General features: G+C 46.9%; 2 protein-coding genes across 2 annotated transcripts in view; one reads left to right on the top strand and one right to left on the bottom strand.

Annotated features, from left to right (window-relative positions):
* The window catches only part of LOC135805866 (uncharacterized), a 28221-nt gene extending 14306 nt beyond the window's left edge, over window positions 1-13915 (top strand). Inside the window, exons 9-13 of the mRNA XM_065319985.1 lie at window positions 622-759; window positions 2192-2486; window positions 3358-3467; window positions 4081-4341; window positions 8094-13915. Of these exons, the coding sequence (XP_065176057.1) occupies window positions 622-759; window positions 2192-2486; window positions 3358-3467; window positions 4081-4341; window positions 8094-13151 (5862 nt within the window). The 3' untranslated portion in view covers window positions 13152-13915. The remainder of the gene's footprint in view (window positions 1-621; window positions 760-2191; window positions 2487-3357; window positions 3468-4080; window positions 4342-8093) is intronic.
* Window positions 13779-25298, bottom strand: LOC135805867 (thyroid receptor-interacting protein 6-like). Its single transcript, XM_065319986.1, has 6 exons — window positions 24055-25298; window positions 21352-21399; window positions 20294-20430; window positions 15801-15852; window positions 15218-15286; window positions 13779-14163 (listed from the first exon to the last, which is right to left on the bottom strand). Exons 1-6 carry the CDS (start codon window positions 24085-24087, stop codon window positions 14044-14046), a joined length of 459 nt encoding a protein of 152 aa, XP_065176058.1. The 5' UTR covers window positions 24088-25298; the 3' UTR covers window positions 13779-14043.
* Window positions 25299-26496: the final 1198 nt, after the last annotated feature.

The raw sequence follows: 26496 nt of genomic DNA, 5'->3' as shown, positions 1-26496 counted from the left end.
AAATGCCAATGTTTGTTCTTGTCCTAATGCCCCTTTGGTGTGATTTCTTCATAATTGCCTATGTCCCTGCAATCTGAACAGACTGAGAATGCTAAAGCTACTTTTCCGCCAAGTCCACTTATTATTTTGATAATTTCAATAAAAAATAGTGCTGAATGTGCTGAGAGCAGAGCCTTCGTACACATGGGAGATAGAACCACTCAGGATTAAATTATGTACAGCTGCCCGGAGAGTTCCATAGGTATAAAAAGCTCGGAGCAGTGACCTAATCCTACTTGGGCGTTTTCTTCCATGTGTCTCGAAATGTATTTTGAAAATCGGCTGTTTGACATGCATCAGTTGATCAGTGTGAATCAGTACCACAATGCAGTAAAGGGTTTACTTATGGATGAAAAGGAGAAGGACAAAATGGTACGAATTATGACTAACTGTCCACCAACGTTTTATCCATGATTACATTGTCTCAGCAGCCGGGTTTACTTATATTCATTATTGTTCACATGATATCCGCCGGATGAGGACGTATGGCACATGCCACGTAGGAATCCACGAATACGAACCAGCATGTGCTGATCAGGATTCTGTGCATGTGTTCTATTCCATTGCCGGTCCTATTCACAGGTAATTCTTGTCCAGTCTGCGGAGGTGAAGGAAAAACTTCCGAGCCAATTTGGCATGGCACTTAAGATGACAATATTTGAAGCCAAGGGCTTGGAGTTCGACGATGTTCTTCTCTACAACTTCTTCACTGACTCCAAGGTATGGATGAACAGTAACGAAATACAATGTAGTGCAGTGAAGCCTGTCTGAGACGACCGATCAGGGACCTTCAAAATGTGGTCTGTTATCAGGTGGTCTCCTTATCCAGGGTCATTTGACTGGAATTAGCACCCTTTGGTCCTGGTTTCAGTGGTCTTTTAGGACAGGTGGCCCCCTGGTCCGAGTGGTTTCCTTGACAGGTGATCCCCTGGTCGAGTGGTCTCCTTGACAGATTGTCCCCTTGTCCGAGTGGTCTCCTTGACAGGTGGTCCCCTGGTCCGAGTGGTCTCCTTGACAGGTGGTCCCCTGGTCTCCTTGGCAGGTGTTGCTGTACCTGTGTACCTGTGGACCTGTGCACTTCAATTAGGTACCTGTGAAATCTCAACAGAGCATTCAGATGTACATGACACTAGTAGTCAGCTACAGTTGTGCTCGGTGAAATCCGTCCCAAAGTGCATAGTTGGTGCCCTGAATGGCACGGCCCTCGACGCCCTGGAATTAATACGAATGCGGCTGGACGTACTACACATGTACAAGTACCAGTACAGTGATGTAATCGGAACTGGTCCAGGGCGCCAGCTTTGCACTTTGGGTCGGTGAGCGCAACTTTACTTGACCATGCTATCCATGAATCAGGCGGCTGTTTGGGAATTCGTTGGCAGTTACCGAAGTGTGAATTGTCCACGGCGATATGCTTGGATATTGAATGCATGGCCCAGTATCTGATGCACATACATGTTGGTTTGATTTGGGTTCGTTTTGGGGTGTGACACTGTGAGTCTTTACACTAAATCACTTGATATCCAGTAGCAGTTACTCGTATACCCGCCATAACACCCAGGCAGACTACTCGCCGCAGTTTGATTAACAAAATGGACATCCAGATAGCATGCTGCTTTTCCTCATTCAAGCCTTGTGCATGAAAAATAAGTCTGTTGCAGTCAGTTGCAAAGTATACTATAATATGCAGGATTCTAGCCAGGTCAAAATAGTAGGGGGGAGGGGGGGGGGGACATGGGAAAAGTTACCCCGCATCCCATTTTTCCACTTTCCAATATTGTCTTGCCACGCTAAATGCAATTGTATGGAGCGAATCCCCGACTTCTTCCCAGACAAATGTGCCTTTATGAACCATCCAACAGTGACTTTCGACTGCATTAATTGCATGAAAAACACGAAAATCGGAAAAATGAGTGGCGGCACTTTTTCACAGGGGGGGGGGGGGGTGCGCAAACAGAGTATAGGCAGGGGGGGGGGGGGCGATACCCCCACCCCCCTTTGGCTAGAATCCTGATATGTTCTGCTAACTACAAGCACAAGCAAGAGGTGGTTGCTGTACGACTCGTAGAATTCCCGCGGAAGTCCCAACAATGTAGAATTGGAACCACACAGTGAAATGCTGTGTTCTATCCGCTGTTTGTATTCTTTTCAGGCAAGTAAAAAAGATTGGAGAGTTGTCACGCAGCACCTGGAGGAGTGGCTGCAGCAGAACCCAGCAGAAGGCCTTGCTAAAATCGATGATGACGATTATGAATACCCAAGGCCACTGGATTTCAACAACGACAAGCACAAAGTACTATGCTCGGAGCTGAAGTACCTGTACACTGCAATAACCCGTAGCCGTGTCAATGTGTGGCTGTACGATGAAAATGATGAATGCCGTGCTCCAATGTTTGACTACTTCCGCCGACGTCGCTTGGTTCAAGTACGAGATACAAGCAGTGGAGGTGAGAATCATGTGACTCAAATAAATCTTTCCTGGTACTACTACCCGGGCATGTGTTAGTCATTGCCACTAGCAAACAGTAAGGCCATCTTCGTGTTTTCTTCACAGAGGCATATATCGACTTGTAGAGGGAGAACAGAGGTTTAAGTTGCAACTAGAGTTTGCATCAAAGTGATCCGCAGGCAACAATTCTACCGTTCAAGTAACATACCTTTTCCAAAACTACTTGAAGATTCATGCCAAATGGCACAACTTGCCACACGTGGCAAACCCCATTTTCCGCATTCATTCAACCCTCGTGCCAGGTCACAAGTACCCAATTGACTGTTATTGTATAATGATGTATTGCTTTCCTGTGTGATGACATTCCCCAAACTGTCTTCGTCTAGTCGCATGCATGTGTGATATGAGCATGCGCGATGTTGTAGTCAAGAGTCCTTTTGTCAGTCTTCTTGTTCGCTCTTTGAGTGTAGTCTGCGTTTCCGTCATGTCAATAATATAATAGTGTAACAAAGAAGTCTTGTCCTTTGTGTCCTGCGTCCCGGGGAACGGAATGGCGGGTGATTCCGTTACACGGTGGTGCGCAGCATAGCTGGGAAATTCCCCAGACTTCCAAGCAGGAGGATGCAAACTCCAAGAGACGGAAATAACTTGCCATTGTGGTACTTCTTGCATCATTTATATGCAGAGAATGCGCGTACGCAGCAACCGCAAATAAGTCAAATAGTAATTCTAAAACAAACATTTTTGCTATCAGTGTTCAGAGCAAGGTACCGGCGCATGTCCTAACTTTGACTGAGGGCATCTGGTTGTGATAACAGTCTTCATGGTGTTTTCTTCTCGCATTGATTGCCCCATACTGCATCTTGTAGATCTGACCGATGTCTTCTCCAAGCATTCAACGGCTGCCGAGTGGGAAGACCGTGGCGAGTATTATCTCGAGCATCGCATCTATGACATGGCTGCTGAATGCTTCAAGCAGGTAAGCAAGCACTAACCTGATTTGTCACGAGAATAAAAGGCTGCTAAGAAAGAACCGTCGAAAGCATTAGTGTGAATAGTATTTTCAGCATGTGCAAGGGCATGCATGTCAACCAACGTTGCACGCAGCCTACATTATACCACCCCCCCCCCCCCCCCCACACACACACACACTTGCTCAGTGGTCACATAGGTCTCCTTTTGAAGGGAACAGAAATTCAGAAGAAATATTGCAATACAGTGTCCGGCTTTATGGCGCTTACCTTCCCCTGTTTGGAATTACCACCGATATCCATGAACGCTTCAGGTTGGAAGGCCGTTGGTTAGCCCTATCAAGCAGTGCTTAAACTCACTCTCATGTTGTGGAATGTCACAGTCTCAAGACTCCTTGTCAGTGTTGTGCTATCTGCTGTATTATACACATCTGACCGTTCAAGATCGAGTCTACTCGGCGGACTCTAACACATAACTTGTGCCCCACTGTTTTCCTCGTTTTGTTAGAATAATTATTACAAAGATTGGCAAAGATATTCTAAAGTTCGGAGCTATTGAAATGGTCATGAATCTGTATGTTTCGATTGTTTCCTGTTGTGTTGTCTGAATTTTACTTACAGGCTGGTGAGCATGACCGTGCATGTCAGGCATATGCCTTTCAAGCTTTCAACGAGGCCAAGAAGCTCCGAACCAACGAGCAGCACAAATCCCGGCTAGGGTTTGTGCGTGCCGCCGAGTTCTTCATGCGAGTCAATGACTATGAGCCGGCTGTCCGCAGCCTCAGACTGGCTGGAGAGTTTCACATGGCCGGTCGGCTGTATGAGGAACTTCACAAAATCAGCGCGGAACACGGAGATGGCGACATGCAAAGCTCTGAGAAGGTGAGCATGTATGCTGTGTGTTCTTGTGTGTAGTTGTATGATTGGTGTATGCACACAACGCAATCCGACACACAACCTCATTCCACACCTACACATTTGCCGATTATTTAAGGCTCAAAACCATGAGGAAAAAGCTAACGGCAATGCATTTAGTGAAAATTAAAAGCGTTTCTGGGTGTTTCCGTCATCAGATATTACTCTTTGGATCACCCTCAAATTTACGGGATTTCTCGCTTACTTCCTCCGCATCATTAAAATTGTCGCTTCCCAGTGCGATTTTTCAAATTTATTTTCTCCACTCGAAGGGCAAAGAAATCAGCTAGAGATTGAGGCAGAGCATTGTCAACGAACCAAGCTTTAGTTTGTGGCCTCCTGCTTTGCTGCGCTTGCAGCTAAGGTCGACCTCTTCATCAGAGTTTGAGGCAGACCCTTCAGCACTCAACAATACGCTGAACAAGAGGCGCCTTCAAATTCTTGTCAAGAAACTTCGTTTTCAAGCGATCCATGCCTCCAGGTGGCAGGGGATGACGGCAAACTAGCATTTTCAAGTACACTGTAACGACCTTCCAGCGGGATGGGGTAAGCAGTTCTGCACCTTCTTTCCTTGGCAAGTGCTTCGCTGATTTTGTTGGTGTTTTCAGACCTGCGACCTTCGCAGCAACGTGTGCCACACGTAGCGCATTTTAGGAATTTGAGAACACTTTGTTCTTGCCATCGTCAACTTCAGCCTTTCGTATTCAGGAGAGACACCAGGACTCTTATACCCGAGCTTTCAGTCTTGACAAATGCCCATGCGAACGATGTGGGATGGCACGAACTCCAGAAAAACGATACGCGCTCTGGGGCGGAATAGTCCGGAGCGCGATGAATTTGCTTGGTGTGGAAGAGAACAAGTAACAAGTAGACATTGCGCAGGAAGGGTTGCACCTATGCTCGAACACAGAAAATTGCGATTCCGAAAGTCGGACTAAGACGAGCAAGTCACAAACACTGCGATGTGCGAAGCGACAATTTTAATGATGCGGAGGAAGTAGATTTCTTACTAAAACGTGTAAATTTGAAATGTTGCGTTTTAGAAATTCAGGCTGCAGTGTTTAGCGCGCAAGTTTGTGAACAGTTCGAAGTTTGCGATTCGGTGGGCACCACTTGTGAAAATATATGATTGTGTTGTAGTACAGGAAAGGGGTGTGAGCAATCACAATCACAGCATTTCGCCTATTCATTTCAGGGAAATATATATTCAATGTGTCGGTCATGATCAAGAGTACATAACCCCAATGGTGTGCAACTCTGACCTCCGAGCTATGGGTTCCATGCGCGGCGCGTTGCCTTCATTACGTAGTGAAAATGACGATCCAGCTGCATGACAGCTGCATGGATTTGAGTTTTCCGGGCCTACGCGTAAGGCTCAACGATTTCACGTGCAATACGGCAAGTTCCACGACAATGCCTGTGCGTTACGCATCACGTCCAAAACCATCCGAAGTCTCTGAGGAAAGAAGATTTGGAAGCAGGAAACCGGTGCAGATCAATAATAGGGAGATTTCGCTCTACGGAATTACGTATGAGAATAACGTAGGAACTGCACGTTATTTTCATACGTAAAAATCAGCGCTGTTGGGTTTGGCTCTACGTGATTTCTCCACGACTGCTAAACATGCCTTGTTGCTTTGGAAACGCGTGGACTGCATGCGCCCACCGCATGCACCACGAACCGAAACCGCGTTTCCATTTTATTTTGCACGTGATGTACGGTGTGTGTACCTTGTGTTTCGCGCGGCTTGAACGTTGCCATGGATAAATCCGGAAAACGCGAAAATATGTCAAAAAATCCTACGGAGGACCCAACGTAGGAAAGAGCTTTTCTACGGAAATCCGTAGAGAGATTTACGCATGAAAGTTACCCTCGCTCCCCGGTGCGTACAACATACGAATTTTCATACGTAATTACGTAGAGCGAAACCTCCCTAATGACTCGATGGACCACAGTTCGTGGCTACGTATTGCGGGCAGCGCGCCACGCCAGACCCCACATGCACAGTTGCACACTCTTGGGGTTATGCACGTTTGCCATAATCAGGAATGAAGTGGGCATGGGTGGGATGGGGTTCGAAAGAGAAAATTCAGTTGACACACACACCTTTCCAACTTCCATGCCCACTTCACAGATAACCCTTGTGATTAAAAGGGCTCTTTTAATTTAACTTAAAAAGTTCAATTCTAAAAGCTGTGTTCTTCCTAGTTTGAACACTTAGGCTGTGTTTACATGAGAAATTTCAACCCGGGTCGAGTTCAGCCCGGGTTGAAAGTCTGTACGATAGACAAAATAGGTGAGCGTTTACATTTACATGAAGACAGTTGACCCGGGTCAAATGCTGATATGCCGCCAAAAGTCCACTTCTAGAGTCCTGTATGGTCACGTGAATCCGTTCGCGCGAAATTCGCATATGCAGTGCTGTTCAAACCTGGCGCGAGATACGCACAGAAGATTTTCTTGACCCGGGTTGATTTCGGGAGGGTTGAAATCAACCCGGGGCGAAATTTCAACCCGGGTCAAGCGCAATGCGTCATGTAAACGCGCCATTCATTTTGTGTACATGGGTTGAAATCTGACCCGGGTCGAACTTAACCCGGGTTGAAACGCCTCATGTAAACACAGCCTTACTGACATAGTGGTCTCTTTGCTGCTATAAACCTTTCAAATTAGGATTACTGAACACCTAATTCCCAGGGTGAAGGCCATCCTTGGTGTATTTTATTGGTTCACCCTGGAAATTTGGTAATTCTGTTCAGTATATATTTCGGTGTTCAAGTTAAAGGGGAAGTTAAGGCAAAAATTAAAATTTCACCAGTTGTAGTCTTCGGGGTGCTGAGTCGAATGGTCGTGGTCCGAGGAAGCTGAGACGCTCCCTTCCTACTTGAATCCCAATCGAACTCGCGCACTTCCACTGAAACTGGGTGACTGCGCCCTACTAGATGGGGATTTGTATGCAAAATGTCACTAAAAGCGCCATTTCGTTCTTATAAAAGCACGGATGACCGCGATTGGCCCATATGTTGTAGTCTTTTGGACGCTGAGTCGACTGGTTTTGGTCCGAAAAGGCTGCGATGCAGCGTTCCTCCTTTATTCCCAATCGAACATGGTTGAACAAGCGGCCACGTGCTCCTGCGTACGCCAGTCACCTGGTCACCGTGCCTGCAGGGTACAACTTACTAGCCTGTTTGACCTTTTTTGGGTGCAGTCCTGTCACTCGAGTTTGGTGTGAAAGTTGTCGCCTGCTGGCGTGGTGACCAGGTGATTTGGGCACCCAGGAGCACGTGACCGCTTGTTCAACCATGTTCGATTGGGAATAAAGGAGGAACGCTGCATCGCAGCCTTTTCGGACCAAAACCAGTCGACTCAGCGTCCAAAAGACTACAACTTATGGGCCAATCGCGGTCATCCGTGCTTTTATAAGAACGAAATGGCGCTTTTAGTGACATTTTGCATACAAATCCCCATCTAGTAGGGCGCAGTCACCCAGTTTCGGTGGAAGTGCGCGAGTTCGATTGGGATTCAAGTAGGAAGGGAGCGTCTCAGCTTTCTCGGACCAAGACCATTCGACTCAGCACCCCGATGACTACAACTGGTGAAATTTTAATTTTTGCCTTAACTTCCCCTTTAAGCAAAGTGCAGAAGGCGTCAGTGGAGTTTGCAAATCCTTGAACAAACTGCGTTCTGCACCTGTTGTTTTTGTTTTGCTGTGATTTAGATCATCGGAGCAGCTTACATGTACAAGCAGGCTGGTGACATATCTGCGGCAGTTCGCTGCTTCCAGACTGGCCACCAGTACCAGTCCGCCATTGATCTACTGACACGAAACGGTCGACACCATGAAGCAAGAGAAGTGCGCAAGAGCTTCGAGCTTTTGAAGGAGCAGAATCCCACCATTGGCGATGAAGTGGAAGAACCTGATCAGACGGTCGAGGACATTGCCTACTGTGAAGCACAGCAATGTCTCAAAGAGAACCGAGATGATGGCCTTGAGCAAGCCATGGAAGACTTGCCGTGGGATATGCAGGTCACGCTTCTCTCGGAGCATGGTCAAGTGGACAGAGCTGTTCAGGTACTTGTCAAAAATGGCCAGCAGCAGGCAGCTGGTGAGCTGCTCCAGTACCACAACCATTTCCAGCAAGCCATAGAGCTTTACCAGGATGACACCCGCAGTGCAGTTGCAAAGTCAGTGATGGGCAAGTGCCACTTGCTACTCTGCCGGACATCTTTGGATGATGAACAGCGCGCAATGCACCTGCAATCTGCTCTTGACTTGGCTAGGCAAACTGAAGACAACATTCTGGAAGGAGAGGTGCATCTATGTCAACGTCGTGCCGAAGACGCAATCATGGCCTTCCGGTCGTCTCCCCATCGTCGGCAGTTTGCTGGTGAAATTGAAGCAGTGTGTCTGATGAAGGAGCAGTGGAAGTACGTAGCTGACTATGTTGGAGAAGTGAAGTACCTCAACTTTCTGACCCAGTCAATGTCGCTGACTCTCAGCCTGGCAGCCTCCTTTTCCGGAGGACAACCAAGTGTGTCATGGTACACGGATCATGTTGAACGATTTCTCGAGTATTCTATTAACGGGACAGGTGAAGTGAAGTTCCATTACGGCCCTGCTAGTCGATTGGCACTGGGCATCAAGGACATCACCGAAAAATCCACAGTCGAGAAAATCCACGGCAAACTAGGCGAGTACTACATGAAGAAATCGGAACATCTGGCTACCTTCCACGGGCACACCGATGCCGAGAGCGACGTTTATCTCCCACAGTGCCTGGTGCTAGCTATCGAGAACCATATGCCCTGCGCACACTGTCTCAATGGACTGCATGAGAAATGCAACCAAAGGCATCAGCACCTTGAGACAGTCCTGGTCCTCCTTGGGAACCTGATCCAAGTGAAAACAACCCTGGAGAATTACAAGACTCGCCTCTCTACAAAGTATGTCCAGCAAGTAACAGCTTGGGACTGTGTGGAATGGGAGAAAATTGATGATCTGATGAACTTAGTTCTTCTTGAGACCCGCGTCCACTTCCCTCTCGTCTCCGCCTCGGCACTGAGGGGTGTCCGTGGCAAACCAGAAGCTAGAGCAAGACTGGAAGATCGATTGAGTGCCATGGTTTCTGAGGAGAGACGTGTGACCGCACAGCAGCGTGGCCTGGGAGAGTACCTCAAGGCCTCCATGTTAGCCGGGATCCTGGAAAGTGACACATTGTTGGACGACTACCCTCTATTCAACGTCAAGGTCAATTTCTGGCAATCTCATCTGCATTCACTCCACTGTGATGCTCATCCCGTTGAAGCAATTCGACACTTGACCGTGCTTTACAGCAGCTTCCGAGCATCGCAGTCAAATCCTAGATCAGTTGATCTTGCTACCGAGCTTTTCCTACTGGAACGCATCTTCACGCTGACCGTTCTCACAGCTACACGCATGAGAGAGCGGTACAAGAATCCCTTCTTCATACCGCAATGGTACCTGGACTGCCTACAAAGCTGGGAAACTCTGGTCGTAGCCAAAAATGTCATCCCGTGGAAGTCTGTTTTCGAAACCATGGACACGACTAACATTGAAACCCTAGCTGACAATCTGGGCAACAAGGTCATCCCTGTCGTAGTGGGCCGACTACAGAACCTTGATATTCTGGCAATCATGAAGGCAACCAAGCAGCACCTCTCGAGCGACACAAACCTTCTGGAACGCTATCTTCTGTTAGTACTGATGGTTGTCCTTCAGGCATCAGCCAGAAACAGTCTTGTTTCCTCGGAATTTGCCAAGCGACTGTTTGAGAAGGCACGAGTTGTTGCGAATGATGTGCTAGCAAACCAATGGCGCTCACCATTCACAGGAGGAACTTGCCGTTGTCGTCAACTACTAATTGACATCAAATTTGGTTTGGAGATGACATTCGATAATCTCGTGTCGTGCCTTGAGAAGTTCTTCCCCATCAAGGACGTTTTCTTCACAAAATCAATCAAGTGCTACACGTCCCAGTCCCGCAGGCGTGTACAGAAAGCTGTGATACTGAGGATCCCTTCAGCGCAATCCAGGCAACAACCTTCCAAGGCCAAGCAGTCTCTAGCACCACTGAACACCACCAGAGCACGACCACAACAATCCTTTATTGTTCCAGGTGCACCATCAAACAAGAGTGCATGGCTCAAAAAGCCAAGTTTCGTGGACAAAACTCTAGCAAACCAAACCAATCAGCAGGCACAGTTATCAAACAGTGCTGCTGAAACTGGTGTAAGAGTCGCTGATGGTGCAACTGATGGAGAACGCGAGGAACTACCAAGTATTGTCTCACCTGGTCCTGGTGAAATGCCAGATGCAAACCAAAAAGATATTGACACCCCAGAAATGGTCCTAGCGAGTGAAGAACAGCCAGAAGGAGATAATTATTCTGCGGTGGACTACTCGGGAGAACAAGACGATGGTGTACTGGACTACTCCGCAGATCAAGACAATGTCGTACGGCAAGGCTTCACAAGCAGCTATGACATGGACAGAAGTGAACGAGCACTAGATGACACCACACCAGCTGTCCCTGAGGGAATTGATGTATCCCTCTCGGAAGCCGAAGGCAAGCAGGACGGCATGAGTGCACAGCTGCCGACTGACTTTAAGCCCGATGAAGATGATGGGGTCAGCGGTGACGATGCTGCATATGGAGCTGAAGATGAGTACGAGATGACTGAAGGCTTTGAGGAGGAAGAAGAAGATATCGATGATTTGGACAATGAAGATCGCGGTGATGAGATGAAACCAGCAGAGGAAGACGCTATTGAGAATGAACCGTGGAATGAATCGGAGAATATCGACCTGAACTTTGAACTACAAGGGCAAGCAACTATGTTCAGCCAAGCAAGGGCCTCAACTGACAATGATCTTCCCCCTGTGCAGCAAAATGCTGAGCAGTTTGTGCAGAAGTACATCATCCCACACGGCATGGACAATAATGTGTGCACAGTGTGTGGTGTGCCGTTCACGAAGTCAGGACTCGGTCGCCTACAGGCTCTGCAAAGACAGACAAACAGTGGATCAACTCCCACGTTGAGCCAGAAAGATGAACACATGGCGTCGGTAGACCATATCCAACAACAGAACTGCTTCGAACGGTACAAACAAGTGGCATTGGAAATTGTTCCAGCCATATGCCTATTGAAAACAGTCATATCCCGGCCAAAGACACCCGCAGAGAAAGGCATCAAGGATATGATTGATGCCAAAATGAAGCCGCTTCACGAGTGCATTCGCCGCATTGAAACTGCCCTTGCCGATGCGTCAAACGGCTTGGCTTGGCAACTTGCAGAGATCAATATCATGGAACGTCTGCTGGAATTCATGAAAAACTGGAGGAATGTACATGCCTTTTACCAGAATCGAGAGCTTGAGCTTGTTCCCAGCAGAGATCAGATGTTACTTGGATATCAACAGCTGCTTCTCGAAAATGAACAACGTCATGTACAGGAGCAGAAACGCCACCAGTTGCAGGAAGAGGAAGGGAAGCAAATGTCCACAGCACAGTATGAGCCGCAACAGCAAGGTCAGACAGAGCAGCAGAAGGATCACCAGCATCGCTTCCACCAGGATCTTTCACAAAGTGAGCACCAAGAGCAGCTACAACAGCAGCAGCAGCTACAACAGCAGCAGCAGCAGCAGCAGCGCCAAGAGCAGCTACAACAGCACCACCACCACCAGCAGCAGCAGAAGCACCAAGAGCAGCTACAACGGCAGAAGAGTGAACCGCAACTGTATGAACAGCAACGACAGCAGCAAGAGCAGTCACACCACCTGCAAAAACAACCGCAGCCGCATCGTCAACTACCACAGGCACAAGAACATCACCAGCAACTCCAACAACCACTGCAACAACAACCGCTACCACAATCTCAACAACAACTGCGACCACAGCAACAGCAGGAACAGAAGCAGCAACAAGTGCAACACACGATGCAGGCTGTGCCACCAATGCAACAGCAGCAGCAGCAGCAGCAGCAGCACCACCACCAACAACAACAACAGCAACAGCAACAACAACAACAACAACAACAACAACAACAACTACAACAACAACAACAACAACAACAACAACAACAACAACAACAGCAACAACAACAGCAACAACAACAGCAGCAGCAGCAGCATGTGCCAAATGCATCACGGCAGGTTTTCCAGCGACAGCAGTCACATCCTATGCAACAGATGACATCACTTATGGGTCCACCACCAATTCAACAACATCCTGCACAGTCGCCGTATCCTCAGATGGCGGCAATGGTTCCACCACCACGGTATAGCCCGGGACAACCAGCAACTGTGCCACCATCACCATTGCTATTTCCAGCACCACCAATGCAAGGAGCTTCGCCTCACTTTTTGGCCGTGGCAGCTCACATACAGGCAAACATGCCGGCTTCACAGCAGAGACCATTGTTACCGCTTCCACTACCACAGCCACAGGGTTCATTTCCACCACCTGTTCTGCTAGTGCCAGGACCAGCAACGGCGGCCATGGCTAACCTCCAGCGGTATCCAATGCAGCCCCAACAGATGCAGTCTCAGGGTGCACAGTCGTTTAATCAGCCACAGTATGGTCAGCGTCCAGGCCCACAACGTCAGAATAATCAACAGAGAAGACCCACAGGTTCTCGAAGTTTTCACTTTGCTGGAAAATTTGATAACCCCGCTCATGAAGACCTTGGGGAAGACATAGCCGCTAGAGCTCGAAATCTGAAGCCTCGGAGACACAAGCAACCACGTAAAAGATAGCGCAGTGAAATTTGAAGCTGCTGAGTGTGAAACGTGCATTTACTATCATTTTATTAGAAGTAAAATGTGCAAGTCATTGTGATCAATTGTGTAATTTCAAATCCTTATTCCCTTTGCTCTGATCAATGATGCCATTGGAACATAAACTGGTGCAAGCAAGTCAGTTGAGTTCTAAATTTCTTTACCTTGCGATTTTTGTTTTCAACTCCTTGCTTTTACAAGTACGAAGCTGACAGTATCATTTTTTGTGTGCGAATACTAATAGCTCAGTTGAGCCTCCCGAACTATTTGTTTAGTATCTTGTGTTTTTTCTTATCATTCTAACAGAACTTGTTATGAATTCGAAATCTATGTATAGCCAAATAGCACATGCTTGATTACATAAGACCAGCACCAGTGCAGATGATATACATGTTCTTGGTACATTGCATTCGAATATCACAATGTGGTCGACTGGACTTCTCTTTTGTTTTTTTAATTTTAAAGAACTATTTCTGAACTCACTTGCACATTCATTTCCCCATAACTACATTGGCTTTTGGTTTTTTTTGTACTTCAAAGCATTATTGGAAATACTAGACTGACTGGAATTGCTCACACCAGCAACCAGCCAGTACCAAGCACGGCTGGAATAAAATGTAGCGTGTTCTGCTTGTTGCATATTGTGTAATACTGTAATTATAACATGAATCATAATGATGTCAATGGTGAACATTAGAAATGGATGCGCTTTTATGAATACACGTACGTCAATACTCATCGAATGTTTCTGGTTTATGATGTATTCCACAGGAGTACAAAGCGATGAGGGCATGGTGCAACCTCTGGGGCTGGTATGCATACACATCAGTAGGAGTAAAACCATGCACAGTGCTGGTGAGAACTACCGCCACTATGGCCGTGTGTACTCCTCGACTCGTAGCTGATTGCATGTACGACAGAGGAGAGCACCCTGGAAAGGAAAGCAGCCCTCGCCTTCGCCGTCGCTTGCGCGTAGACTGCAGCTGCAATCCTGTCACAGCAAACAGTGAGCAGTACTTAGAAGGTGTTCAGTGTGACTATTCGGCAGCTATAAGCCAGTGCTGCTACCTGACAAGTAGCAATCCCCGGCAATTCATAATACAATGCAGCTTGAATAATCATGTAACAACACTAGCGCAGACAAGAACGAGATGTCCTTGGCTCCCACATGTCTCTGTAGCCGAACCCGGTACCCTGGAAAAACTGTGCTGCAGGCAGCATTTTCGGCTGCTATTGATCTGTTGTCATGCCTCGGAAATGCCGTCAAGCCCAAGCTTTACTGTACTACTGGCACTTGCATTTCAGTAGTTTGTGAGTGTAGTGCTTATCATCATGCTCAATCAGTGATGTGTGTACAGTGTACATCCAGCTTATTCGATTATTAGCTTTCAACACCCTTACAATGTACACGTACGTGGGCCTGTGGTTCAAGTTATAAATTGTGCTTTTGAGGAAATGTTTCCTGCTGCCATTGCACAAACAACAGAACTACAATTTCTGAAAAATTATTTTCTTCCTGTGGCCTAATGAAGAGAAGGCAACAGAAGCGCGTGTAGCCGTGGAAAAGTTGCTTGTGAAGAGCTTGTTCTAGAGTCTGATTTCACATTTTGTCTCTTAGGAAACCTTTTTTAACGTTGCCGCAGTAGTCGGCATTCTCTCTCTCTATTTCTCTCTCTCCCCCCCCCCCCCCGTTCCCTCTCTCTCTCTCTCTCTCTCTCTCTCTCTCTCTCTCTCTCTCCCCCCCCCCCTCTCTCTCTCTCTCTCTCTCCCCTCTCTCTCTCTCTCTCCTCTCTCTCTCCTCTCTCTCCTCTCTCTCTCTCTCTCTCTCTCTCTCTCTCTCTCTCTCTCCCCTCTCTCTCTCTCTCTCTCTCTCTCTCTCTCTCTCTCTATCTCTCTCTCTCTCTCTCTCTCTCTCTCTCCCCCCCCCTCTCTCTTTCATTCAGTTCTAAGCTGATTGGTGCACAAGGGATGACCCATGCATCAAGATGGCAGTAGATATTTCGGGCAAGCCCACACAGCGGCAAACAGAAATGGAGTGGCCATACCTGACATTTGAAGCAGCAGATATGATAGTTCTTGTCGAGGAACACCAGCATCTTGGATTCAGATTCTCCCTGAAGCAATACCGTGCGATGAAAACAGTGTAGACATGCTGTTTCTAATAAGGCATTCTACATCTGTCATTGACGTCCATAGGATGAACTTAGCTGCCAAAATTGAACTAGGGGCTGTGCATGTGTGCAAGGAGGGGGGGGGGGGGGGGTTGACAGACAATCATTGAATACTGTACTAAAAGGTGCAAACACCAGTAAAGGATACTGTTTTTCCTCTTCGACATAAATGCTAACACTATGCCAAGTGACAGAGGCGACGAGGAGACAGAAAATTCAATAAGGATAAGAAAATGTGAACGCAATCATTCGCAGACACATAGCAACAAGTAGTTATTTCAAAAGTTTTCTCGTGGCTATCATCAGGAAAGAATCATCACTCACCACAGAATTCCCCTTGTTGGCTTACTTGCAATTCACTGTGGTGATTTTTTCCTGATGGTAGGCTCGAGAAAACGCTTGAAATAACTACTAGTTGCTCGGTGTCTGCGAATGACTCCGTTCACAAGTGATTTACCTTCTCTGGAAGTATTGCTTTCCCACACTTGGTACAGCGCTGAGAAAACCGCCTACAAAAGGAAATTCCAAGATGGACAAGGACAGATTTCAGTGAAGTCATGAAGGTGGAATCTTCCCTCAAGTTAGCTACATATTGTTAATCATCATCTGTGGAGGCAAGTCAGCAAATTTCAATAGTCACTGATCGTTGTGGTAGACCTGAGGCCTGAGTGGAATGAAATCTGAGCCAAGGGTGCCGCTGTGTACTCGTCTCTGGGCCTAGCGCTGATGGATGTCCAAGCCTGCTATGCTGATATCACTGGAGCCTGTGCATCAACTAAGCATCATGTGCAAACTGATGATGGTGGCGAGAGAAGGGGCGATTGTTGCCAGAACTTTGCAGCTAAGACAGGGGTGTGTGGGCAGGCGCGTGTTTACCTTTTTACCCGTGACCATTGTTTCTCAAATTGTACGAAGGGGCCGTCTGTAAATACATGCATTTACCGTAAGGCTTAGAGACGTCTAACGGGAGTTTCTTGACCCACCCGCCCACCCCCAGAAACGCACCCCAAAAATGCAGATAATACCACTCATAATAACACATACTATGCACACATATACAGTACATCAGGTCAAGCACAAACATGGCACACATGTACACATTATGGCGATGTAGGTCTGACACAATGTACATACATGATTATAAAAACAAGAGAAAAATGGTAAGTCTGACCAGTGCTTGAAGCATGTTGGCTTAGTGAATCACAGACATGCATTGGTTGTCACCGTTGTGAGTCTCAGTATATACTGCACACTCATATAGCATACTGACCAACCACCGAAACCTCAATCCCTTGACAAGACATGCAGTATCCCTGGATTTCTCTCAAAATCCCTGGATGGCACGAAAACAAGTGAAAAAGAGCTTTTCCCACCAAAAAAACGTTCGACTCTGCAGATCTGAGTACAGTACAGTTCGACCCTGCAGTGCAGTTCGATAAGTCGGCGTCCGCCTGTCACTTTGTCAGTGCAGATCTTGCAGGCTAGACTGGTCAGGTCTTGAAAGTACCGTGCACAGTTTCAAGTGCGAATGGGCACCGTACATATTTTTGCAAAAACCGGGACATTCGGGGCGAATCCATGGAGTTTTCAGGAAAATCCTGTATCAGACAAAACTGTGACTTTTCCGGGAGTTTGCTTGAAATCCCCGGGACCCCGGGAGTAGTGTTGATTTCCCGGGATTTCCCCGGGAAATCCGGGAGGGTTGGCCAATATGATATAGTATACTGCTATACTACTTGCACACAGTAGCTCTCTTCAGCGCTGTAGTCTCTATAGTCTATATGTTGGACTCAGTAGAGCGTCCAGCCCCTATATGATGTCCAACCCCTATATAGAGTCCATTGGTCCAAAATCCACTGTACAGAGTCCAAACTTGGAATCAACTGTGAGCTCAAACTTAAGATGGGCATCACTCCCTGTATAGAGTCCAGCCAATTGGCTTCACCCCTATATAGAGTACATTGATCCAAAATCAACTGTATGGAGTCCAAACTTTGAAATCAACTATAAGGAGTCTTTATGTGGACAACACTCCCTGTATAAAGTCCAGCCAATTAGGCATCCCCTATCCAGAGTTCGAAATTAGACATAGGATCTGCTGTAAGCAGTGAATATTAACCAGAAACCGGCCTCTCCCTTTAATCCTTTACATCATTCACTTCTCAAGATAAAATATAAGTATTGAGGTGCCACTGCAGCCACTTCATTACATGAAAAACCCTACAAACACCATCCTCAAATCAAGTGGTCTCTTTGCAGACGCTGCAAATTACAATATCTCAATCATGTAGTGTTGCCAAATTATTGTGCACGCACACACACACACACATGCACACACCCACACAACGCCAAGAAAATACCTAGAAAAAAACCAAGAATCGAAAGAGAATAATGGAGAGCCAAGGATGAATTATTTGTTTTCAAATTATTGTGCGCGCGCGCGCACACACACACACACACACACACACACACACACACACACACACACACACACACACACACACACACACACAAACTTATACAATGCCAAGAAAACACCAAGAAAAGAGTGGAGACACAATACACACGCAACTCCAACAGCCATGCAAACGTCCACCCATTTACACGTAAAGTCAAGAGGGATAACAAATAATTATACGAAACGAATGCATACGTGGACGGGTGCACGCACGTTTACATACATGTAGTAGTGTAAGACTAAGAGAGTAACATAGTGCAGTAGTCAGCATACTACTAGCACATGCTGAGAGTACAATAGCAAGCTTCACCATTGCTCATGGCCATGCAAATGTTTAGCAGCACTCAGTTCCGCAAGCTTCTGAAGATCAGCACACCTGCAACAAATAGATAACACAAGGATACGCTTATTACCGTAATGATGCATGGGAGCACACAACTACCAAGTTCTCAACGAATGTGATGCTCAATGAAAATCCATCCACTCAAAGACCTGTGAACAGGTGACGGTGGGGACAATAATCTATTAGTAATACGAGGAATAAGATCGTTCGTGCACACTCAAGACGCACAGACACACCACCATACATGTAGTGTACACAGTGTTTCACTTCACTGCAACTAAATTGAAATTCGATGATTTGAACAATCTGTACAGCGTTGCCGTCAGTCAATCTTCCCCAAGATGGAAATGCACTGATTTGTTGTCACGAGGCAGTTTCACTGACACAATGTCATGTTTGTGACATCAAAACGGTTACTTCATGGAATACGAGTACATGTATTAGCTTGAGAAGTTTTTTCTTGTCATCGGCATACAAGAAATCTTCCTACTACTACTACTAGCACACTGGCACTGCGTTTGTGGATCCCATTGTATTTGACATCATACTAGAGCCTAGTAGAGGACGAGTGTCGTGGAGTTCACATAATTATCACAGGGATAAAAATACATTTCTCATGAAATAAAATAATAATATTGATGATAGCTAGACGATCGTATACAATTGATGCAAAGTCCTTGCAGTCCTTGAGGACTATTACGAAGTGGTTGATTACTTTTAGGGCATTCATTCAAGCAACATCAAACAAACGCGATACGATCCTTGAAAATGGAAAAAAAAGTCAAGCATAACGACAGAACAGCAGACCAATCGAAACGAGCAAAAGCTTCCTTACCTCAGTCATCGTCCTGCCATGTAGTTGGACAGCCTTTTGACACGGTGGTACAGGCAGCTCTTGTCCAGTCAAACAGGGTATCCTTGTGGCGTCGAACGAAAGAGAGTGTCAGTGTATCTGACTCGTCAGATTGGAACTGTGCTGAACTTTTCTCGTTCTCCGCTTTCTGCTTTCATCCCTCGCTCTGATGAAACCGTTCAAACGCCTTACTGGCATCAATGGCCAGCCAAACAGGGGATCCTTGTGGTGTCGAACGAAAGAGAGTGTCACTGTACCTGATTCGTCAGATTTGAACTGTGCTGAACTTTTCTCGTTCTGCAATTTCTGCTTTCATCCCGCGCACTGATGACACGTCTTCAGAGAACCACAAGACGCTTTCCAGATTTGATTTTGAACGTCTCCTTATCCTCTTTGGTTACCTCGAGACAGATTACTGTCAGCAACTGCACAGCAGAACTGGCAGCCATGGCTGAAGTGAAGAAAGGAATGCGCTGCCACGAGGCAAGCAAAACTGAAAAGTTGTTTGTTCTCTTTCGGGCACAACACACAGGACGTCGAGGACGGCGTGACTGGATAAACTGGACTCCTGGACCGTGAATAGGGGACTTGTAGAAAAAGTGTACTCCTTATAGGGGATTGCGCGGCAGGATGAAGCTGATCAAAACTGAGTGGACTCCTGGACTCTGTATAGTGGATTTTGGACCAATGGACTCTATATAGGGTGCTGGACATCATATAGTGCATGGACTCTATACTGAGTCCTACATATATACAACACCAATAGATGCTAGGAGTAGAGACTGTGACTACATACTCTACTAGCTGTAGCAGTGCTACATCATGTACATGTACATGTACACATGCGGTATGGTATGCATGCACTCCGAAATGTATTTTCTAGAGACGCCTTGCAGGCGAACCCACCCACCCACAAACGCCCAATACACGTCTCTAGGTAAATACATGTATTTACGGACGGCCCGGCCTATTTGCAGCCATAGCAACAATAAATATACAGCCATGATGGTTGACCTTTTGAGGGTGTGGAGGTAGTCGGTCTTTGAGAGGGCGTCTCGGAGATCCGGAGTTGCATGCTCTACCGTGTCCGTACTGAGTCCAACCCAGGAGTGGCGGAATCGGTCCTGGTTCCGGTTCCCTTTTTCTCCTTCTTTCTGACCATGTCTCTACTTTCATAATGCAATTATCTGTGGTGAGGCTGGCCGCCCGGTATGTTATGAAAACTACTGATGGCCGCATGACAGGCCAGCAGATGTTGAAAAAATAAACAGATGGATTGGACGAGAAGTCACTCACTGCTGATGACACTCCACGCAAAATACTTCCGGCTGATCCTCGCTGGGTGGCACAAAAGACTCTCCATTCAGTTCCTTCTGACAACTCTGGCAAAAGAAGCAATGGCCATGGTACGGCTTGCCCTCCAGACGGATAATCTAAGATGGACACAGAGATATGTAGAACATACAGAGGCAACATGTACCGACAACCCAGAAGTAGTGAACATGTACCGGGTACGTCACTACCACTAGCTGGTCTTCACAGTTCACACTGTACCAATAGACAATAGCCTTGGCCAATGGGAGAATCACCATATGATCAGCATATCTCAGAGTGTGCCTGTAAAGTAAAGTAAAAAAGAAAATCATCGTGTCCGTTCCCGAAGGGAACTCATGACGGCCGCTAACACCCGGTAAAGCCTAGCGGCAGATGCAGCGCCTAACGGTGGGGGTGAGTGGATAAGTCTTACAACCACTGGCACAAGTGCCGAGAAACCCCATTAGCCGCATCCATGTACCCCTTGTGCCTGGCCACAAGTTCTCAGTTGACTGTGGGTAGAAGCACGGCTGGAAAACCGCTCCCAGGCAGGACTTGAACCAGGTACCTCTCGTATCTCAATCATGGTCTTTGACCAACCCACGGTGCCTGCCTGGTAGAGTGTGCCTGCAACATAACCCCAAACATAGCTGCGCATATGCGCATATCAGCGGGTGATCAAATGATGCTTTGAAACATTTTCAAAATATTCATCCCGAGTCGGACAATTTCCAAAATGATTATCTCCTTACTTCAGTATTTTGATACTCTTGAGGGAATGAAAAGGGAAATTTATCTACATGTAGGAAGATTTTTTTAATTTAATAGAAGAGAGAGTTTGGAGAGCTTGTGAGGACAACCTTGTTTTTTACCGCCACATTATTCGACCATAAAATTCGTTTGGAGCAGCCACCTTCTTCTAAAATTCAAAAATGAAACTGAGAAAATGATGTGAACCGTCAATCGCCATTGGTATGTACCCGGTCTTTGTCTGACTTGTTTAAAAAAATATAAGCAGACTAAAACCATGATCCACTTACCTGGTCTGTGATGTACTCCTCGCACTCCGCACATCGTACATACACGTGCTGCATGACCAACAGGACAAATGACAAGGAACAGAGTAAGCATCATCAGGGGTTTCTCCCTGGTCGAACCAATAATTGCCTATTGTTAGTACTAGGTTAGTAGTACAGTTGGACATCAATTAACCGACCGTGCGGAATCGGCTTTGGAGCGCACATGACACACTTTCAACTAAGCAACTCTACTTCGAAGTATTTTCTTGTGTAGGCGTTCACGTAGCGTACAGAGCTATTGTATGTCATGCCTGGTCTGCTACAATCATGGCAGTACTCCATACAGTTTATGTATGCACGATTTATAGTAAGATGCATGTACGCGAACATTTCCAAGTGATTGGATGTGTGCTCAGTTGTGGCCCCAAACCAAGAAAACGGATTTGGCTGGCGCTCGTCCAGTAGGTCTATGCGTAAGAAAGTAAACATCTCTGCTATGAACATCAGGGAGTCATACAACTCCCTGATGACTACATCATGTGACAACAGTGCTCATAGTATTACGTGTATGTCATAACGAGAGAGCTTGGAAGCTCAGGGCCCTACGCTATGCTTTTATGCTTTTTTGCCTAGCTCATCGTACATGTATAAGAACTGAGGCAAAAGTATTTGCAGAATTTATTGCGGATTGTTATTTCTCTAATAATTATCTTCTTTTGGTTTGCTCCTTCTTTTCTTTTTATCTCCTTATACTGTAAATCAACAAATTCTGGCTGATGAGAAAATTAGAAACCTCTCTATTAAAGAGGTTAAGATGCACGTTATTTCCGACGTGACCCGCAATTTCACGTCAAATTTGAAATCGATAGGTATTTTTGCTCTCACACGCATCCATTGCTCAATAATGCATCAATTTCCTATATGACAATCTCTGGCCTGTGATTTACTTTGGCCGGTTGGTACCAAGCGGCGAAATCAGCGAAATTAAATCGCCAGCGAAAATTAGTTGATTTTTAATACAGTAATCGGATTTTCTGGCCTTTTTGTAGTAATACATGTATATTGACCTGTTGAGCCAATGACGACGCCGAATGCATGGTTGCCTGTGGAGCACATTACATAACTTAGCAGTCTCCTAAAATACGTATCCTGTCCGACGGCAAAAGAGTCTGCAGATTTAGTTTTCTGCGCGTCGACGGGATGTCTGCGACGCGAAAGTTCAGCTCGCGTTATTTGGCTCGCACGTCGAAAAATCAACGCGAGTGACCTGCTGCTCACGTGGAAATTTGGACATTACATAACTTTACAGTCTCCTATAATATGTATCCTGTCCGACGGCAAAAGAGGCTGCAGATTTAGTTTTTCTGCGCGTCGACGGGATGTCTGTCCTGACGTTCACTGGGACCGGCGCTGACTCTGCCGATCACGGGCGTTCTGGACTCGACAGGATGTCTGTCCTGACGTTTCCTGGGACCGGCTTAGACTCTGCCAATCACGGGCGTTCTGGACTCAACGGGATGTCTGTCCTGACGTTGCCTGGGACCGGCGGACTCTGCCGATTACGGGCGTTCTGGAGTCGACGGGATCTCTCTTCCGACGTTTCCTGTGACCGGCGCTGAATCGCTCGTTCACGCTTATTTTGGAGACGACGCGATCTCTCTTCCAAAGTACATGTATGTTTATGCTGACGCTGCTTATGCTGACGCATCCTATCACCTATTCGGCGTATATTCTAATTTAATTTCCTCCTCGTCTCCCTGTTTCATTCCAAATCTCCCTCTACATCAGGGAGTCGTATACATAATACGACGAATATTGGTACGGTACGGGACAGATACAGGAGCCCGCAAATATTGTGGACAGCTGTTATGTACAATCCTGTAGAGCCTTTGTAGTCACAGATACGGGACAGATACGGGACAGATACGGGATAGCGCCAGGCGTGACACAAACAAACAAAAAAACAAACACACAAACAAACAAATACCAAATTAAAGCTGTGTGGACCCTGGCTAGCGCCAGACGTCACTGAAGTAACGTCTTCTGCATAGCTACGGGAATAATATTATGATGTACATGCACATTATGCAGCCTCAGTCCCACCTACAGTTGCGCTCACTGAAATCCGACCCAAAGTGCAAAACTGACGCCCTCAACTTGCACGGCCCTTGACGCCCTGGCCGTGGAATGAATGCGGCTGGACATACACATGTACACCCACAATGATGTAATCGGAACTGGTCCAGGGCGCCAGCTTTTCACTCTGGGTCGGATTTCAGTGAGCGCAACTGTACATCCCCGAGTTCACCATGCAGGAAGAGGACTCTGATAGAAGCTTCCTGTAGCCACGTCATGCTGATTGCAATACAATCATGCACATGTACTACTATGGCCAACTCTTTAGCAGATTAGGCTTACTCAATGGGAAATCAGTTGACCATGTCAATGCCATAGACACGAAGATCAAGCAAACACTGATAATGCCATACTGCCCGGTAGACCAACATGACATCGATGACGGTGCTACGTAGGTCTACAGCGTTACTGCACGGTAGTAACGCTATTATGTAACACGTGTATATCATCAGTGTGTTACTGTATTAAACACAAAGATGATCATGTAGTAGAACAGTATTACTTCAAGTACAAGTATTAGTTACAACTGACAATGACTGTGCTGCCTGAGTACTGTGGCCGCCGTAGTCATCGGCTTTGTCTGCTTACCTTCATGAGCTCTTCTTTGGTCATTCCAGCCATGATTTGCGCGGTTCAAAGTCCAAAGTACACGCACGTGTTGGTCGCAACTGAACGGTGTCGTCGGGTGAAGAGTTTGAGCAGCAGCAGCAGCAGTTGGTGCATCAACAAAGCGGGTTGGAAACTGACGAACAGAAGAGCACTGGCACTTGGAAGACTGTTACATTCATCAAAGAAAGCACGGAGAAGAGACGTATCCTGTTGGAATCTCTCCGATGCTTCTAGCTGCTGCACACCGTAGTACCATGAAGTCCTGGTGCGGAAGAGCTGTGTAATTTCTACCCATGGAATTGGTAGCGTGGATAGTCAGTCGGACAGCACCACGCTCGCAAGCCACCCATCGCTACATGCGCCTTCATCGTTCTGGCAGAGAGCTTAAAACACCACACCCATCAACAAGCTAGTAGTAGTAGAAGATAGCGAAGAAGTACCACTAGATGACTGCATGATTGTACGACTCGCTAATCGCTGGTGGTCTTGCCTTGCTGCTCAGAACTTGACAGAAGTGAGTCACTCAGCTACTCTAGTACTAGTACATGACTGTACTAACCAGGGAGTCGTAAAATACGACTCCCTGGTACTACTCTCCACAGTCCTATCTTCGCAGTGCGGTGCTGGTGCACGGTATCCGCAGAATGATATCCTCCACCCATTCTGATCCTCGTGGCTGCCGATCTTGCATACGCCACAGTCTGAATCATGTTGGAGAAGAGATGTCGAGTGGAGTGGAATGACTCCAGTGAGTACTCCAATCAACTGTTACTTACTTGCTAGCTATGCTCAGGTCGCCAGTGGAGGAAGGATCACTTGAAGAGAAGCACTTCCCATCAGCCGCAGGTCCGAGTGATGACCGTGGGAACGATGGCACCAAGAGTGCAAGAGCTATGCACTCTTGCCTTGAGTTTTGTACTCGTGCATGTCTAGTCTTGACACAGGCTCACAGGCCATAGTCTAAGAGTTACTAAGACGTCGGTAACAGTACACAGATGGTGGTGCTGCGGTGTCAACTTTGAACTCCATCATCTGAGATCTATCCCGTGACCTACTTCATCCGGTCTCATTGCAGCGCAGGAGGACCTACCGGCACTATGAAACGGCCTACGAGTCGCAGGGATTACTTCACATTGTATGTGGATCTACATGTACTTGAACCATTGGGAATGGCTGATTAGTATACAGTTCATAAACAGCCTGGAGCCAGACTGACAACTAAGTACTTCTTCACTTGTAGATGAAGATAATGCTAAAATTAATGACTTTGTGTCCAGTGTTTTGATGAAATGGTCCGTTGTACATGACCACCTAGTGATGCAAATAAAATGTGCAAAATAATCAGCGTGTGTGTGTGTGTTTGTGTGTGTGTGTTTGTGTGTGTGTGTGTGTGTGCGCGCGTGCGTGCGTATGTGCGTGTGTGGTGTAGACCAGGTCCAGGTGTGCATTGGTGGTCGATTCACATGGATTCGCCAGTTGTGTGGATTAGACAGTTATCTGGCGCAAGTCTTGATCTGTCTCATTCAGATCTTGTTCGCTATCGTTGCTATAACTGTATAAGAGAAAATCTGTGGGTGCACATCCAGTGCATTTGCAGATTTGCGTGCTTCTCTTGCGACGGGCGTATACATGGTACATGGTACATGGTACATGGTGTGTGTGTGTGTGTGTGTGTGTGTGTGTGTGTGTGTGTGTGTGTGTGTGTGTGTGTGTGTGTGTGTGTGTGTGTGTGTGTGTGTGTGTGCATGTGTGTGCCAGCTACTGAGTTCGGTTGGTGGGTATACTATGCCACACATACACTGTAGTGTTGGGTCTGTGGCCAACAGGCTCGGCTGCTTGAAGGTGTATTGTTGTACCTGCCACTTTTGTTGGTTGTGCCAGTGAAGTTTATATCAGATCCACTCTGATTTAGCCACCCACACTACTACCAAGTATTAGCTTCACTGGGGGCAAGGGGAACTGCAGTTGGATCCCACTAGGACGGATACCATGATACCGCCAATCCTTTTTCTGCACCTTCACTGTCCTCACCCACTTACTGAGGTGTGGTGAGCCCATACGTGCAGTCATTTCCAAGTCCACCCAGAGTTGGGGATTTCAGGGGGGGGGGGGGGGGGGGGGGGTGACCGTCGGGCTGTTCAATACCCTACACTGAGTCATCTTTCCAAGATTTCCTTTGAGTCTCTCTCATCTCTGCCGGGGGGGGGGGGGGGGGGCATGTGCCCAGTTTTGGCAGTGAGCAAGTACAAGTGTCGTTTGTTTGTGTGTGTGTGCATGTGCGCATGTTTCTGTGTGTCTGGAAATGGTGGTGCATGCACGTGTTACTTCAGTACTTGAAGAGTGCGAGTGACATAACACTCTACGGAATGCAGTACTTTTGCCCAGATCCATGCCGCGGGTCCTGGCTGGACCTTTGGCACC

The sequence above is a fragment of the Sycon ciliatum genome, chromosome 1 (assembly GCF_964019385.1).
Source record: "Sycon ciliatum chromosome 1, ocSycCili1.1, whole genome shotgun sequence".
NCBI classification, from domain to species: Eukaryota; Metazoa; Porifera; class Calcarea; order Leucosolenida; family Sycettidae; genus Sycon; species Sycon ciliatum.
This window is presented reverse-complemented; position numbering and strand designations above follow the sequence as displayed.

Coding starts and splice junctions, on each gene's coding strand:
- LOC135805867 (XM_065319986.1), bottom strand. CDS start 24,087: ATGGCTGGAATGACCAAAGAAGAGCTCATGAAG. Junction 21,400..24,054: donor CCAAAGAAGAGCTCATGAAG/GTAAGCAGACAA, acceptor TTGGTCATGCAG/CACGTGTATGTACGATGTGC. Junction 15,853..20,293: donor TGCGTGGAGTGTCATCAGCA/GTGAGTGACTTC, acceptor TTCCTTTTGTAG/GCGGTTTTCTCAGCGCTGTA.